Source organism: Amblyomma maculatum, chromosome 1 (assembly GCF_055883805.1).
Source record: "Amblyomma maculatum isolate TAMU_Amacu chromosome 1, ASM5588380v1, whole genome shotgun sequence".
Classification (NCBI taxonomy): domain Eukaryota; kingdom Metazoa; phylum Arthropoda; class Arachnida; order Ixodida; family Ixodidae; genus Amblyomma; species Amblyomma maculatum.
In genome coordinates, this window is record NC_139344.1 from 147,399,427 (window position 1) to 147,415,311 (window position 15,885).

The 15,885-nt window shown below is 44.5% G+C and overlaps 1 protein-coding gene across 1 annotated transcript; it reads right to left on the reverse strand.

Moving 5' to 3' along the window:
- Positions 1–8,064: 8,064 nt before the first annotated feature.
- On the reverse strand, positions 8,065–15,566 carry LOC146204276 (uncharacterized). The gene is made up of 4 exons (XM_084604638.1): positions 15,524–15,566; positions 11,804–11,874; positions 11,090–11,290; positions 8,065–8,409 (listed from the first exon to the last, which is right to left on the reverse strand). Exons 1-4 carry the CDS (start codon positions 15,564–15,566, stop codon positions 8,065–8,067), a joined length of 660 nt encoding a protein of 219 aa, XP_084460764.1.
- Between the last annotated feature and the right edge of the window lie 319 nt (positions 15,567–15,885).

Consider the following 15,885-nt stretch of genomic DNA (forward strand, 5'->3'; position numbering starts at 1 on the left):
CTTTCGAAGTACGGGAAGCTCAGAGTAAAATATTATACGAGGAACGCCTGAGGAAATTGGACAGAAACAGATGGGCAGCTAAGTATTTAAATACCTGTACTTAAAAAACGTTGACTCACAATGGAGGAAAAGAACTAGGAAACTAACTAGTAAGTATGCTAGTCACAAGGACGGAGAAATCAAGAGCATTAAGCAACAGGTGAAAAACACAGAAGGTGAAAATTGGATAAATTCGATGGAAAAGAAACAGAGTGCGGAATTATACCGAAAGTGGAAAATTCAAATCAGGAAAGAAGATTTCTTTGACAACTCAAGAGGCAGTGCCCTACTTTTGAAGCTAGATCAGGGTGCCTTAAAACACGCAGCTACAAAAAGAAATTTAACAATGGAGATGGCACATGTGCTGTATGTGGTAACTCCAGTGATATAATTGACCATATTATACTCGAATGTAATGGTATCCATCCGGAAGCTGATGCAGGCCCAGTCACTGTTCCTGAAGCTCTGGGGTTTAGAGATACCAGTGGCCGGGTGAATAAACCGGCGGTGGAAACTAGCAAAAAACGACTGGAATATTCGTGGCTTAAAAGCAGAGAAGTGACATAATGTTAGTAACGTGGAAACAAAAATTTAATAAATAGAATGATGGATTAGTTAACCATTCTAAAACAATAATTAAGATATAGGTAGAAAAATGAGCATGATAGCTACTGTTACCACCCCGTTTCAAAGGGGATGCTCCTATATTCCATCCATCCATCCATCCATCCATCCATCCATCCATCCATCCATCCATCCATCCATCCATCCATCCATCCATCCATCCATCCATCCATCCATCCATCCATCCATCCATCCATCCATCCATCCATCCATCCATCCATCCATCCATCCATCCATTCCATCCATCCATCCATCCATCCATCCATCCATCCATCCATCCATCCATCCATCCATCCATCCATCCATCCATCCATCCATCCATCCATCCATCCATCCATCCATCCATCCATCCATCCATCCATCCATCCATCCATCCATCCATCCATCCATCCATCCATCCATCCATCCATCCATCCATCCATCCATCCATCCATCCATCCATCCATTTGTGAATGAAGCGATGATAGTGCCCACTAAAACTTTCGTCGACAAGGCGTATGTTATTGTGCCGTAACAGCATTGAGTGTGAAACTAAATGGACGTTACTCAAAACAAAAAAAATGTCTAATTACTGTCTGGCGAGTGAAATGTAGTAACTGGTTTTATTATAAAATAAAAGTATTCAAGGAAGGAAAAAGATTTTTTGCTTGCCCCAGTATCTGCTTTCGAAATGAGCTGAAGCACCTGAACTGGGGCGGCGGAAATCCGGGATAGCAAGGAGACAGGTAAGAGAAATCAGAGGTGAGCGACAGGGAGAAAGGACAGTTTAGATTAAAAGGTAAAACAATATAATAGAATATTGAAATTTATATTTGTTTTCGGTACTACGTCTTTCTTGTCGACCACCAGTCGTCATTGCTGTCACTGCTCATGGTTTCCAGCATCGAACTACATAAAAACGGGCGCATGCCCTGATCGAAAAATTCTCGGTAACAATTTTCTACAGCATTTCTATCATAACCGCTATGGAATCGAACGTTTTTAACATCAATCGTTCCATTGCGGCGAAAAAAAATTTCTTTCCATTTCTTTCCAATCTTTCCATTGCGGCGAGACCTAAACTCCAGTGTTCTGTCACTTTAAGTTCGGTAAGACTGCTGCGACTCATTTGTACTCATTTGCCGCTTTTTCCCTCATTTGCTTCTTTCCGCCTCTTTTGCTGCCTTGTCTCTTTTTCTTCGCTCTTTTTATTTTCTGCTCCTATTTTTTTTCTTTTCATTGTTTTCTTCTTTTACTGTTTTAATGATCTTTATTACTACTTTTTCCTTTTTTAGACTGTATTCACTGTTTTCGATGTTGTAACGCGATAACGAGGTCTGAAATTAAAGCTTTGCAACGCTTTTGCACTTTTTTTGTGCAATTTCGACGCATTTTGCTCAATTTCGACGTCCGTGGCTGTTTTGACCTTTGCACAGTATAATTACGTCCTTAACCACTTTGACGTCGAGTTGACTTCTTTGGCTCTAATTAATTAATTACTCTGCATCAAATACATTTTGAACAGACACATTTCTTCGCCCACTACGTTATACACTTTTCTTTTAGTCATCAATCAATTTATTTCTCGAGAATGACGGTGTAGCACCGTCCACAAACGCACAAATCATATCCCCACTAATGAGGCCTATTCTCCTCTATAATTTTTTTTTCTTTTTCTCCCTACCCCATTGCACAACCCCCTGCCAGTGTCCCATACCAAAGGAGGAAACAGGGGGGGGGGGGGGGCAAAGAACACCAACCAACTTCACTCCCCCTCCCTAGAACGCGTCGCCCCCCAAAATATTTAAGAATCATAAGATAGATAGGCTTTCGCCTTAAAAAAAACGGCGCGTACTGCCTTCTACCTAAACGCTGGACAGTCGCCCTTTCAGGACCGTTTGGAGATAATTACTTAGAGGGTGCAACGATTAATGCCACTGCTACTTATCTTCAAAAGAAAAATTCTGATTTAGAGGTGATGGAGAGGACAGGTTGACCGGCGTTTCGCTCTTGAAGGCTGATGACGTCCGTCTAAAATTCCCTCAGATTAAGGCGACAATGCTTCTCTTCATTCCCATAAACACGCACCCTCAGAGAACGAAGCCGTTGAGTAGATTTCCGCTGGAAAACGAGTCAGGTGGTAAAGCAGACTATTGAAGCTGGCACCTGCCCTTCAAAGAAAGGCTGAAATCAGTAGAGCCAGTGGGCCGCATCACACAGCTCTGCGGGCCACGTTACGTGTGCTTGAGATGCTCAACCTTTTTACCTCACCTCTCTTTCTATTGCCCCGTTCGATCGCGGAAAGTATACACCTGAAGACTTTTAATACGACATGTATTAGAGGGAATTCATGAACAAAAACCCGGTTATGTCAGGAAATTATCTGATTGGTCGACAGGTGTCATAAAATTTTTTGATTGGTCGACATGATGACGTCACAGTCATGCGACATTGCTTAGTACTGTTACGACTGGAATCTCAGCCGAAGTTCACGCGCCTCCAGCAGATCAAGGCAGCTAGAAGCGAAGCGGTTGCCGGTGAGCGGCGGCCATCGAGGATGGCGATGACGACGGGCGTTCCATTCCCACGTGCTGCGGCGGTCAGTTACCCTGCCAAGCCGAAACGGATGAAGCGACCCTCGTCATGCCTTTCTTCTGCCATGAGAAGACGACTCCAGCGAGGAGCTCATCTCTGCTCGACAAAGAGTGTCAACCAACCTTCTTGACGGCGGGTGCCGAGAGCGGAACTAAGCCTATTCTCCAAACGGGAGAAATATGCTGCTTAACCCCCCCTCCCCCCACCCCCTAGCCGCAGAATGCTCGGTCAGGGTTTTGACTGTTCCGAGAGCACGTGGCGTGACATCTCAGCCAACGGCCTGTTTTCTACGGGTACCGAAATTGCGTTGTTAACCAGGCACAACATCGACATCGCCACCAGTGGTGCTGACCCTCGCCACACATCGGACGAGCTGCGAGGAGGTTCCAGTGACGCCTCTGGCAGTTAGCCGGGCCTCTGTTACGTGCCCGCTGATTGGATTGGGCCAATTTAACTTCACTTCCCCAGCTAAGGAACTGGGGATTGCGGACGCCATATTAATGCGTGGAACTATATTCACGAACAGTAGCTCAGCTCTTCTCGTCTGAGTTCCTCTCCCTGACTCGACATGTAAAAAGTGAATATAAATCTTCTTCTTTTGCCAACTCTCCTTGCTGCTCTCAGTCCGATGTCTTGTCCTCCTGATCACGGTATACATACAAGTCTTGGCACCCGAACTCAACCGCATCAGTACCATTTGGTTGCCAAGTTGCGTGAAATGATGAAACCACATTAAATGGCCGAGTTTTTAGATGCGCTGGTAACATTACTTATCGGGTTCGAATGGAGCCAGAATCAGCGCCGCCTTTGGAAAGATTGCGCGAAGTCGCCTGGAAAGGGCGGCGAAGAAGTGCCGCGACTTTTTCTTGGTTTTAAAGGAGCGATTCCAAGTTACAACTGCTCGGTTCCCAAAGGTGTGGCAACTACATAGTGACGGGAGATGGCATTCTTTAGTGTGAGAGTTTCCAAAAAAAAAAAAAAAGAATTGAAGGTATTATTGTCAATCCTTAAGAAAGCGACAGAAATGAAAAGTTGGAATGGAGGGAAAAACTTAGTAGGGTTGAAAGCTTGAAATGCTTTGTGACTGGCAGCTGAGAAGTGGTTGCGCCGTATTAAACCAGCTGCCTGTACACTGAAATCGCGCTACGTATCCGTAATTATTATGTATCGTTTGTGCCAAATGCAACCAACCTCCCTTGACCGCGAAAAGAGCCGGCTGGCGGCGCAGCGGCGGTGCTGCTGTAGCGACCCCTTGCCAGCTGCGAAAATATATATATATATATATATATATATCCTGTGCAATGTGAAAGCACGACATCGCTACCTTCCTCTGGACGACAATATATCTTCTTGTAGGCTGAGAAGCAGCAAGAACAGCCTGACTGCTTTTTGCAGAGATGGCAGCTGTATGCCTCAAGTGACGCCCATAGGCTTGCCAATCCGTTCTATACTCGCTCCAAAATGTGATTGCACGCCCAGGACGTACTACTTTGGGACAGATTGTCCGTGACCTGTCGAGAAAATAAGGGTGGCAGCTGCTCTGTGTTCGTAGCATCATTGCTCCTTGGCCACTTCGGCTGTGGTTTGACGAGCGCCAAATTGCTGGTTTTTGCTTCTCCACTGACACGGCACTGTTGATTTGCATCGAACCCAGCGCCCGGCACGGTCATTGGCGAACACCACTGCTGCGCACACTTGGCTCTAGAGCGCGTTACACGTGGTTTCATTCAAGCAACTCAAAATGCGCTTTTAAATTAACAGTTTGGTCTGCTGTAATTTGTCTTGTAGAGACTCCGAAACACTTCTGCGTACAGGAAGTCTGATTTTTTTTGCAACAGCGCAATGACACGAGATTGGAGGATAGGAAGGGACGAGGCAGATCGCTCCTCCGGCTTCGTGACCAACGTGCCCATCAGATATTGTTGTACGGGAAGTCCGAAATGAAGCCAGATATATTTTTCTTGGAAGAGGCCCCACAGCAATTTCTTTTGTGTCGAACGAAGGAGAGAGCTCAGCGGTAGATGCCCCGAAGTAATATTGCCAAAAAAAGAAGGGTAGGGGTATTTAGATTTCGAGAGGCTGGGAGGAGGAGGCGGGGCGTCCCTTAGGATACGCTCCTGGAGGAAGTACTGACACTTACCAGCGTTCGCTATCCGTTAAAATTTACATTTTTGCTTCGACCTGTAAGACAGCTGATCAACTGGCTGCTCCTGGCAGCATCCAGCAAAACAAGGATATTCGTAACCCGCGAAAACGAAATGGGAACACGTTCCTTGATCGCGCACTTTCCATCCTGCAGCGAAGCACCCTCGCCAATACTATGTGTTGGTGGCCGTGTTTTACGCATTTTAAGCATTTCTCGTCTCAACGATTTTACGTGAACGTTACCAGCGAAAGAAGAGCTTAAGGCAAATTGAGTCCCCCTGCAGGTGATCGTGCTGTCCTCGACATAGCTTAGTTATTCCATCAGAATTCACGCTGCCCTTCTCACCAGTCATATTGGTAAGTTCTCAACGTCACCCTTATCATCACTAGCCACTGTGTTTCAAAGGTCCCACCTCTGACTTTTAATTATCACTTTATAGAGTTAGCCGCGGCTGCCTGATATCAGTAAATTTCTTAAACACCCAATTTGACCTCTCTCAGGCTGCTTTGATTACATTGAAATGTTGGCTGTAAAAAGTAACACCAAGAGGAAAGTATGACACCTTCAGTGAGCTCCGGAAATAAACTACGAAAATAAGCTTCTTGCCTATTCAGTCTGCAATTACTACGCCAGTGTATCTAGATTAACAGGGTATATGTCTTCACTTTGCACAGGAACGGGGAGTAGGTCAGCAGGGAGAGGGAAGACAGAGCTCCCCCCCCCCCCCCTCCCCGACACACACACACACACACATTTCTAGTGTTTTATGTATGTTGTGGCTCACCTTCCTCGTTTGGATTCATTGCCTACGTGTTTGTTTGTTGTTGTTTTTTTGCTGTAACCTGACTTTGGACCTTAGCGTTTTAATAAAATGTCAGGTTTTTGACCCGCATAAAATCTAAAAGAGTCAAGGATTAGAGATGCTAGGCGTCAGTTTGTTTTTCATATAACAGCGGTTTTAAGTGCACGAATAGGCTGGCGCAGGTACCAAGCTGAGCGAACCTTGCTGACTGGTTTCGCTCTGCGCGGAAATCTGAGAAAGGGCATAGAATGACCGAGTACATTTCAACATTTTAAATTGAAAAAAAAAAGAAAACACTTACAAAACAGAAATTTTGTCCAGCCCCTACACTTCCGGTGTCAATGATGTGCAGGTCTTAAGCGAAACGCAGCTATAATTTTCTCCCTTCACTGTGGCAGCCAGAAGGAAATGACAGCGATAGCTGTACTGTGTCTCAGCCGCTCTCCCCTTCCTCCCTCGCAGCACGCGAAAGCTCCCATTTCAACCTCCACACGCTTCACAGTCATCTCGATGCCATCATCATAGTAACACTGCTGAGAGCACCCACTTCTCGGTGGACTTGAGTCACAATGCTGCTAACCAGCAGTTGAAAGGGTAATCGTTCAGTTGCGACGTACTGCAACTCCCATGCCCGCGCGGTCCGCCCGCGAGGAAGTGCGCCATGAATTTATCGCTACAGCGTAGTGACTCACCAGTTATAAGATGCTTCTGGAGGAACATTTGTGACGCTTTCCACGAAGACCTTAATGGCATGCACGAGGAGACCAGCGTCATGATAAGGCTGCCTGAATGGTTGTTTTAGGGAACAGACACAAACGCATCGTACTCCTTTCTTCTAATTCTGCGCCAAATTTATTCTCAGCTCTACATTTCTTTTGGTAACGTCATTCAGGTGTGGGCACAGGCCCCACCACAATTAAGTGGTTTTTGTCATACCACTTGGAGACCGGAGAAACATTCTTTTTATTATGGTGCACAAAGTAAGTTACAGCTCGAAAAAGTATCCCATGAGCTCTGCTTACCCTCATCCAAAGAGTGGACGTTATTCCGAGCCCTAAAAGGGTGCCCATGTGTTTGCAGGCAAAACCTGTTTGCATAAACTTTGTAAGAGAATACAAAGGTCAATGAAAGGGCAAGGCGTTTTGAGAAATAGAGACCGATTATCAATTCCCACCACACACACAAAAAGAGTGGCAAGGAAGTGCTAAAGGGAAGTCATCTACCTTAAAGATCGGCACCCTGGCTTTTCATCTAATTTGCGCATGCATGGTTATTGCTCCTAAATCGGTTTACACAACAGCCATTATATCATACGCTAAATCGTATTGACTTTTATTCGCTGTGTGCTCGCATTCAGTGTTAAGGTCTGTGCATATGATTAAGGACTTCACAACGTGGGCCTTTGGCGCGTACATGTACATCTGCTTATCATACCATCTGGCTGGAACAAAGAACAAGACATACGGCAACAAAGGAGAAACCAAAGGGAATGTCTTTGCGTTCACCGTTCCTATTTTAGGCTTTTTTCGCTGCCTATTTCTTGAAGCAATACCCAGCAGCTTCTGCATTGGAGATATAAACAATATAGTTGAAATAAAATGATTCAGTACAGTCCCTGAGTTGAAAGAATGACGGTGGCCAATGCAGGTGATGTGGAGAAAATCTGTCACAAATTTAGCATAACCGCCTGGAGTGATTCTAAGAAGCAACGCGACTGAAAATGTTAGAAGATCTGATGTGAACCAATGACAAGTGGCTCTGTGTTTGGCGGCAAAGACAGCGGTTGCGGCACTCCTCGCACTTCTCCCGAAGCTCCATATGCTTCTTGCACGGCTCCGATGAAACTTGGGGCCTTGGTACCCCGCGAGCCTCGGTGCGTTCATGGGTCGACGGACTGGGCGCGGGACGAGTCATGTCCTTCTCGGGACGTCTTAGTAAGTCGCCGGCCGAACTGCTCCCGGTCTTCAAGAGGCAGCGTCTCGACGGGCGCCCACGCATCGAGGAGGAAGTCATCCAGGTCATCTTCCTGTCTTTCCCGAGTGCTCTGTTCCTCGCGAAGCGGCTCGTACACTGGCACATGGAAGTCGGGCTCGAACAGGTCCTCCAGGAAATCCCCGTCTGAATTGTAGTCGGAATCGTCGAGTTCGTTGCCATGGAGGAAGTAAAAGTCCTTGGACATTTCGCACGGCAACGACTCGTCCGGATTCGTACAAGTCAGCGTTGCCTGCAAAGAGCCGAAATGCGTAAATAATGGACCCAGGGTGAATAACAAATAGTGCGTTGCTCGTATTATGGGCTGAATTGCTTGCATTCGTCACGCTGGTGCTGCCATGTTCTTTATAAACGACAGAAAAAGGATCTAAATATTCTTTTTTTCGCGCACTGCGCCACGTTGTCAAAAAGATTTCCTGCTAAGATCCTGCGTGAATATCTACATGTAGGTATAAACTTGACAAGTCTCCTCGGATGAAGTACCTAAATCCCGCGAACAGAAGTAGCAGCAGCAGTAGCAATAATTTTAGAAGCTTACCACACAGAAGCTCACTATGCTTCTGAGTAAATGAGTATAAAAATACACATCTAAGTATAGGGCTCCACGGGTAAGCTTAAAGACAGCCGTTTTGCATTTTTTACTTGCTTGTTTATTACAATGGTGCTAATATCACTGCGAGACCATAGCAGCTGAGAAATTAGTGCAATATAAAGTTGAGAATAATGCTAGACTATACTTCGTTTCACAAGCTGTTTGCAGCACTACGAAAGGTAAGAGCGATCTGGGCCAATAAGGATAGCACACAATGCATGACTGTGTTCCTACGTGCCTATCGCTGACGACGGCACAGAAGAGTACGAGCGCCGCCATGCAGTGCGCACCACCCTCATTGGCCCAAGTCACCCTTACCTTTCGTAGTGATGTAAACAGCTTGTGAAACGGAGTATAACTACAAATAGTTCAAAGTAAAGTGAACTAGAACACGCCCCCCCCCCCTTTTTTTTTAACTATCAATGGCTTAAAACTCAAAGCCGTGGGAAAACGAACGCAAGAACAGTCTTTCATGCTAGCAGTTAGAATATTACACAATAGAAAGGACTAGACGTAGTCTGGCAGAAAAAAAATGCGCCACTGATGAAGGTCACATTGGCCTTTTCGTCATTTTGCTGCCTGCGAGCACACATAGGTATACTAAGAAATAGGCCGGTAACAATCATCATTTTGGGCTTAACAAAGCAGTCTCATGACTGTGCTATGACTGTTATCAGTTAAGATGAAGGCTTGAATGAAATGTGTTCTATGATGAAACACTTTAGTATGACTGAGACATTGGATTAGACATAAGAAATTTTTTCTGAAACTTCTGTCATTAGCAATGCAGTTTATTAGGTAAGATATAGAGTTCTCAAGTTTTTGTCATTCAAGCCTTCAAGACATACTCAGTTTTACTGCTAACTGCTGTGGGTCTCCGATACGATTCGGACCACAGCAGGGTGCTCTTACGAGGGTGGTTCAGATAATTTAGTACTTGGCACGAGTCATCTTTGTGGTTCAATAATGTCCAATATATTGCGCTGTGTTGCTGGAACGTAGAAGCAGGGAACGGCGTCGGTGCAACGATTTCGGCTTCATTGACAGCGTACTCCGCGCTAGAGTAGATATCTATGTTGCTTATTTTAGGCAGTAAAGTTGTTAAACCAGCTGAAATTTTTCGAAGGGTGAAAGCGCAGTACAGCGATTCGTGTGCGTTTTGCAGTAAGTGAATGAGTGAGCTAGATGGTCCAAAATAGGCATAGCTTTTGTGGAGGACGCCTCGTGAACAGTCCAGGTACATCGTTTTGTGACGGACGAAAACTCATTTGCAGCGAAGAAGTCATGTTTTTCCTTTTATCTTGGCATGAGAACACAGTAATTTTAGTACCTTACATGGCAAAAGGAATTACACTGACCAAGGAATTACACGCAGACCCCTCCCCCCCTTAAAATATATTTGCCCTGGAATCACGTGTGAACTGCAAGGCCGTTTTAATAAAGCTGCGTTGCTACAAAGTGATAACTATTGACCCCATAATCCTATTCGACCGTAACGACTCTACATAGCATGGAATTTCAATGTCTTCCACTTCCACCTAATCCACATTATCTCCCCTCCCATGAATTTCCTGTGTTGTAAAGGCTCAATGAAGTGACAGAAGAAAAGTATTTCCGATGTGATAAAGGAGCGAAAATGGCGGTACAGAAGTCACTAAGTTTCGAAGCATAAATACTTTTTTCTCACTAGGCATCCATATATTCTCGAAAAGGGGAAATACGTGCACTGAACGCCAAGGCGATTGTGTTCATGAGTGGTGCAAGTAAATTTCCTTGTTTTTACTTTTTATCTTATTGTAAATAATTAACGTTTCCATTTAATGACCCTAGTACATGATCCATGGCATGACGCAGCTTGAGCGTCACATTTGTGAAATTTGTGAACGTTGTGAAATTTACTTAAGAATGCAGCTTTAATACGTCCCCTTTGAAAAGACTGTGTGTTTGCAGAGTTTAGAGTGTATGTGTTGCGCTTCACCTTCTTCACCATCATTTGCAAGATAGGCTTCCGGGCAAACATATCCAGAGGTCAGAAAATGCGTTTGCTCTTCCAAACCTGTTTTGTTTATGCAATGGCTGAAGATCCATTATGTCTTGAAAAGTTGGCAGCATCAGGCATTAAATTAGCTGTCACGAGAGTGTCGAAATTGTCTGCAAAATAATTATTAAATTAAAAATCTTTAGTATTTGAGTATTGAATACCGTCCAACACACCAAGAAGAAAACAGAGGCAAGGAATCAAACAGCAAGCTACCTGAGTGTTTACCTTTTTCAACAACGGGACTTGAGAAACGTGTACAAAAAATGCGGCGATAATTACCTGGTTGAAGACAGTCCTGTTGTGACACTGGAATGAGTATCGATAGAAGAATGCGGACTGGGAACCTGGCACGCGGTGACAGACATGGTAGAGTCGGCAGTTGGTCTCCGTGTCGGCAAAGTAGCCGACAGTGCGACAGCGAAACGTGGTGCTTTCATTGACAAATACGAGTGAAGACCCCGAAGGCAGCGTCTCCGTTGGCTGCGCAGGCAGGCCGCGTGCACACGTGTGAAAACAAAAACAAACATTGCTTTGAGCAAACAGATAATCTCATGTTCCTTGCGCACTTTCGTAATAGCTTGCGTACGTACTGTTCTGTAAAAATTACGTTAATTAATCAGCGTTTAATACCTGCTTGGAGCAGCTTTAATACAAATTCACATGTGCGAGCGAGCTGAATTTGCTTTTGCTCCAGCAGGAGAGTGATAATGCAGTGTAGATTCTTATCTAAACCTTCGCTAAATTCTTTACTCAATTCGTCACTTGATATCTTCATGGTTCATAAATTGCTTTGTGCAACAGGGATGCACGGGTCTCAGTTTTTTTTTTATCTTTTCATATCTATGGCCGCATCAAACCATAGGGACTTCCCGCTTGCAGTAAAAGAAGCAGTTCCCTGATCTGTTTTATAACTTAATCATATTTTTATTGAAAGATCTGGGACAGTAAATGAGATCCAGTTTCTTTCCGAAAGGAAAATATTCCGCCTCATACCTCGTGCTTCCGGCCACTTGTCTTCTCGTTATACTTGCTGCTCTGCGTGGCCTCCAGAACTCCAAAAGCACCTGCACAGGAGACCGGAAGAGGTTACAAGTTGATGAAAACGGCTTTTTACAGAAGCTGTTGCTCTGCTCCACAGTTTTAAAAACAGTGTATTTAGAAGCCATAACGCCAAATCATAAGCTCTTTAGATTAATGTTTTCATGCATGCCGCAAAGCTTGATTTATTTAATTAGAAGGCTGCGTGCTTGACACTGGTTCCCTACAATCTAATGTCATCGTCCAAGTTACATATCATTCATTTCTCTTAAATCCAATTTGTTCACTGTTCATCAATATGCACTTTGCATTTCTTTTCCTTAAGATACTCGTTTATATTTCACTAATGACATGCATACGGCTATTTTTCTTGTTGAACATCTGATTCCTAAAATGTGTCGCGTTTATTAATATTATTGCATCCCCTCCATGTTATATCCGCCCCGTAAGGGCCTTTAGGGATTACGCAGAAAAATAAATAAAACCGAATAAATAATATCTTAATGAATTGATTCGTATTAATGTGCCGTCAATTTAAGAGCGAAGTGCGCAGATGATAGCGACCTTGCCTGAGTTTTGTCATTAGCTGAGTTCGACGGCCGAGAGCAATCAGTACTTGAACATATAGTATTACAATGTGAAATAGTGGGTTGTCTAATTTTCTGAAAAATTTCCTGCCCCAGTGTTTTAGTGGCTATGGCGCTCGACTGCTTAGTTGGGCGACCCGAATTCAGCACCGGCCGCGGCGGCCGCGTTTTGACGGAGCGGGAAACCAAAGCTCCCATGTACTTAAACAATCACGGATGGTCTAAATCATCTGGAGTCCTCCCCATTGGCGTCCCTCGTAACCTGAGTCGATTTGGTACGTTAAAATCTGTTTACCAATTCAGTGCCCTGTCTAGAAAATAAACGCTTCCAAATTGTTGCATAGTATGCTACATAAATATTAACGACATAGACTCTCTTCAAAATGTGTTAAATAAGAAAACAAATTTGTGTTTCGAATAGAAAGCAGAATGAAACGCTAAGAAAATGTAAGTACAAACATTTCACTATAATCAAGCTTATTTACCCTTCGCATTAAGCACGTTACATTTACAATGCATAACGAAGTACAAACATATTGGTTTTCAGATAAGTAGCGCCAATTCATAGGGCCAGCAAAAAAGACGCACCGACTTGGGAAGCTAACCGGGCACTATAACTTATCTTCGCACGGCCTTTTCCCATTTTGAGCAATAGGTTTTGTTGTACGCAACATAGTATCACTGTCGGATGAAGGACGGGTAACGAATGGGGGATCCACACCTTACTGCACTAACCCATCATCTCTAAAGGTTTTATGAAAATTCAGTCATATATATATACTTTTTTAATTTCCGGGAGATAGATGCCTTCATGGTTCATGAAATGTACTAAACCTTTTCCCTTGGATAGAATATACACAACCGACAAAAAAGGCAGCACTTCGAGCAGAGCTGCCTTACCTGGAAAATGCTTCATTTAAGCATATTTGCGAATAATAATTTATTATTTACTTAGCAAATTCGAATGAAAGTGCCTGTTAAATTTGTTCTTCAGCTTTTACAACAAATCAAATGACACGCCGCGCAATTCTGTGTTGGATTAATACGATCCCGTTCATATTTCGGCCACGAATGGAAACAGAAAATGCTGGAGTTATCAAGGGCTTGCCAGGCATTTGGTTTTCTGTTGCGACGTGTGGCAGAGCTTGTTCCACTTAGCAACTCTTGGTGAGTGACAAGAAACTTTTTGCCCACCATCTGGAGATTATGAACGCCAGGGATGTGATATATAATACAGCCGCGCCAGAGGACCGAGGAGCAAAGCGAAGAGCCGGGAACTTTTGACAGCGATGGTTACATGGGACTCAGTCTAATGCATTCATTCATCTGGCACTGCTTCTTGAGAAAACATGATGAATGGAATCTGAGGCCGTTATCATCACCTAGCGAAACCGAGCCGAACCAACGACTTCAAATTTATTATGCACCATTCCCTCAATCTGCAACCTATTTTCTGCGTTATTACATATTTCAGGAGACTTTTTTTTGTTTTGTCTGAGAGGACAATTCCACAATTAACAGCTCTGCCATTGCGCTTGTTCTGAGCGTGGAATTCTATTCTATGACATTTAGCCCTGTTCTATTTCCTCTACGCTTGTTTACTCAAATTTTGCCCTGTGAGTATTGCAAACAAGCGATAAAAATATTTTTGGGGATTTAAAATGATGCGATTCTGAAACCTTACTCTCGTAGACTACGCAGTTCTGCAAATAAACTAAGTTAATCCTCTTTATGCTTTCACGGCTTCAGGAGACAGTTTTCTTCTGTCATATGCATCTAGCGTGCAACTTTTTCATTATGCACTGTCCCTAACGCGGCTAGCGAAATGTTTTGGATGGACCTTCTAGAGAGATATCGGGAGAAGAGCCCAATATCTAATGTCACGCCTAGTGTTATTTTGCACCAAGAAGGCAGCTGCGACCCCTATTTGGGAAGAAGAAACAAGTGTCACAAGGGGGCAAATTGCCTCTGTTCCTTGCCTATTGCAGAGTGCACATACAACCAGTTGGTGTCTAGATCGCATCGCTTGGTGCTCATGAGAAGCGCATTTTCATGAAACGCTCGTATGCTTCTATTCGTTTGTCATACCAACTGATACACTTCCACAAAACAATGAACGCCGTGTGAAGGCGCATGTTCACCATCTGTTACATGAGCTGATATAAAAAGGTGGTGGTTTGCGTAGCATAGCTGACGGCTTACTGTTATGTTTAATCAGGTGAGGTACTACTCTTCCGTGCCGTGGAAGGAAATTGCCTTGCCAAGCTGCGCGCCGTAATATGAAGAAGTAATAAAGTAAACGTTATGCGTGGCTGGAACATAGGCTTTCTTTCATTGGTTTACATTACAATAAGCGTGCAGATCCTATACTTGAATACAATCCATTTGTGTCCACTGGTTGCATATTTTTGCCCACTCTTTTTTTTTTTTTCTCTCAGCTGAGTGAAAATAGCCAAAGCCTGTAGAGAATTCGGAGGAGGGTGATATGGAAGTAGTGGTGAGTCGGAACTACGCTTAGAACGTTTCGCGGATGCCCTGCCAAATTATATCAGCTTTTCAGCATAAACATCTAGCAGTGAACTGGAGTGCTCTGATTAGAAGGTATGCGTTCGAGGTGCTCTTGTTTTGAGGACAGTTATAGCGTAGCTGTAAGAAGCAATATTGCCGTGTACGTTGTACTTCTCGGCTTAAAGAAACCCTTTTTTCGCACTGGGCCATTTGCTTGAGCAACATTATGCTTGAAAGCGAAGAACAACTTCCGAAACAACCTCTTCGAGCAGGTAACCTCCCACAGTCTTTAGCTATGACTTAACATGATGGTACGCACGAACGTTTCGTGAGAGCTCAAAGTGGTCAGAGTCTGCACTTTCACGGAACGTTCAGAATGGGAAAGTCCTTAGAAAGGTTTAAACACACATATTACGGCACAATAGCGGCGCCAGGCGTGAAGAGCTCAGATCCTTACTTCGCGCCGCAGCAATTCCACAGAAAGCGGCGGCGAGGGATGCATAACACCGTTGTTAACACCCAGACCGTCGCTTTTGCCGGCGTCGCAGAACAAGGAAATCTCCCATCTCAGGCATCCTACCTATAAGAACGATGATGCAGGTGTACAGGCGCATGCTGGACATCGCTTGCGTACTCCGGGGAAAGCTTCGGACGAAATGGTTGCACACAGGTTTGGCGTCCTGGCGTACTGTACAAGAGCACAAGGTGAAGATGCCAGTCTTGGAGATACAACGACACTCTGCTTCCCAAGAGGCGCTGCGAGACGTTTTTATACGAGCGGAAAAGAAAAGCGCAGTTGGAAGACAGCCCCTTTCCTCTTTGCACTGCTTTGTCGCTGCCCTGAGGTGACAAAAAAGAAACCGGGTGCTTTCCTGTGGCCGTGTCGCCGCTGCCCCGCTAGGCCTGGCGGGAGCAGAAAGGAATTTTCGTGCAGCGCGCGGG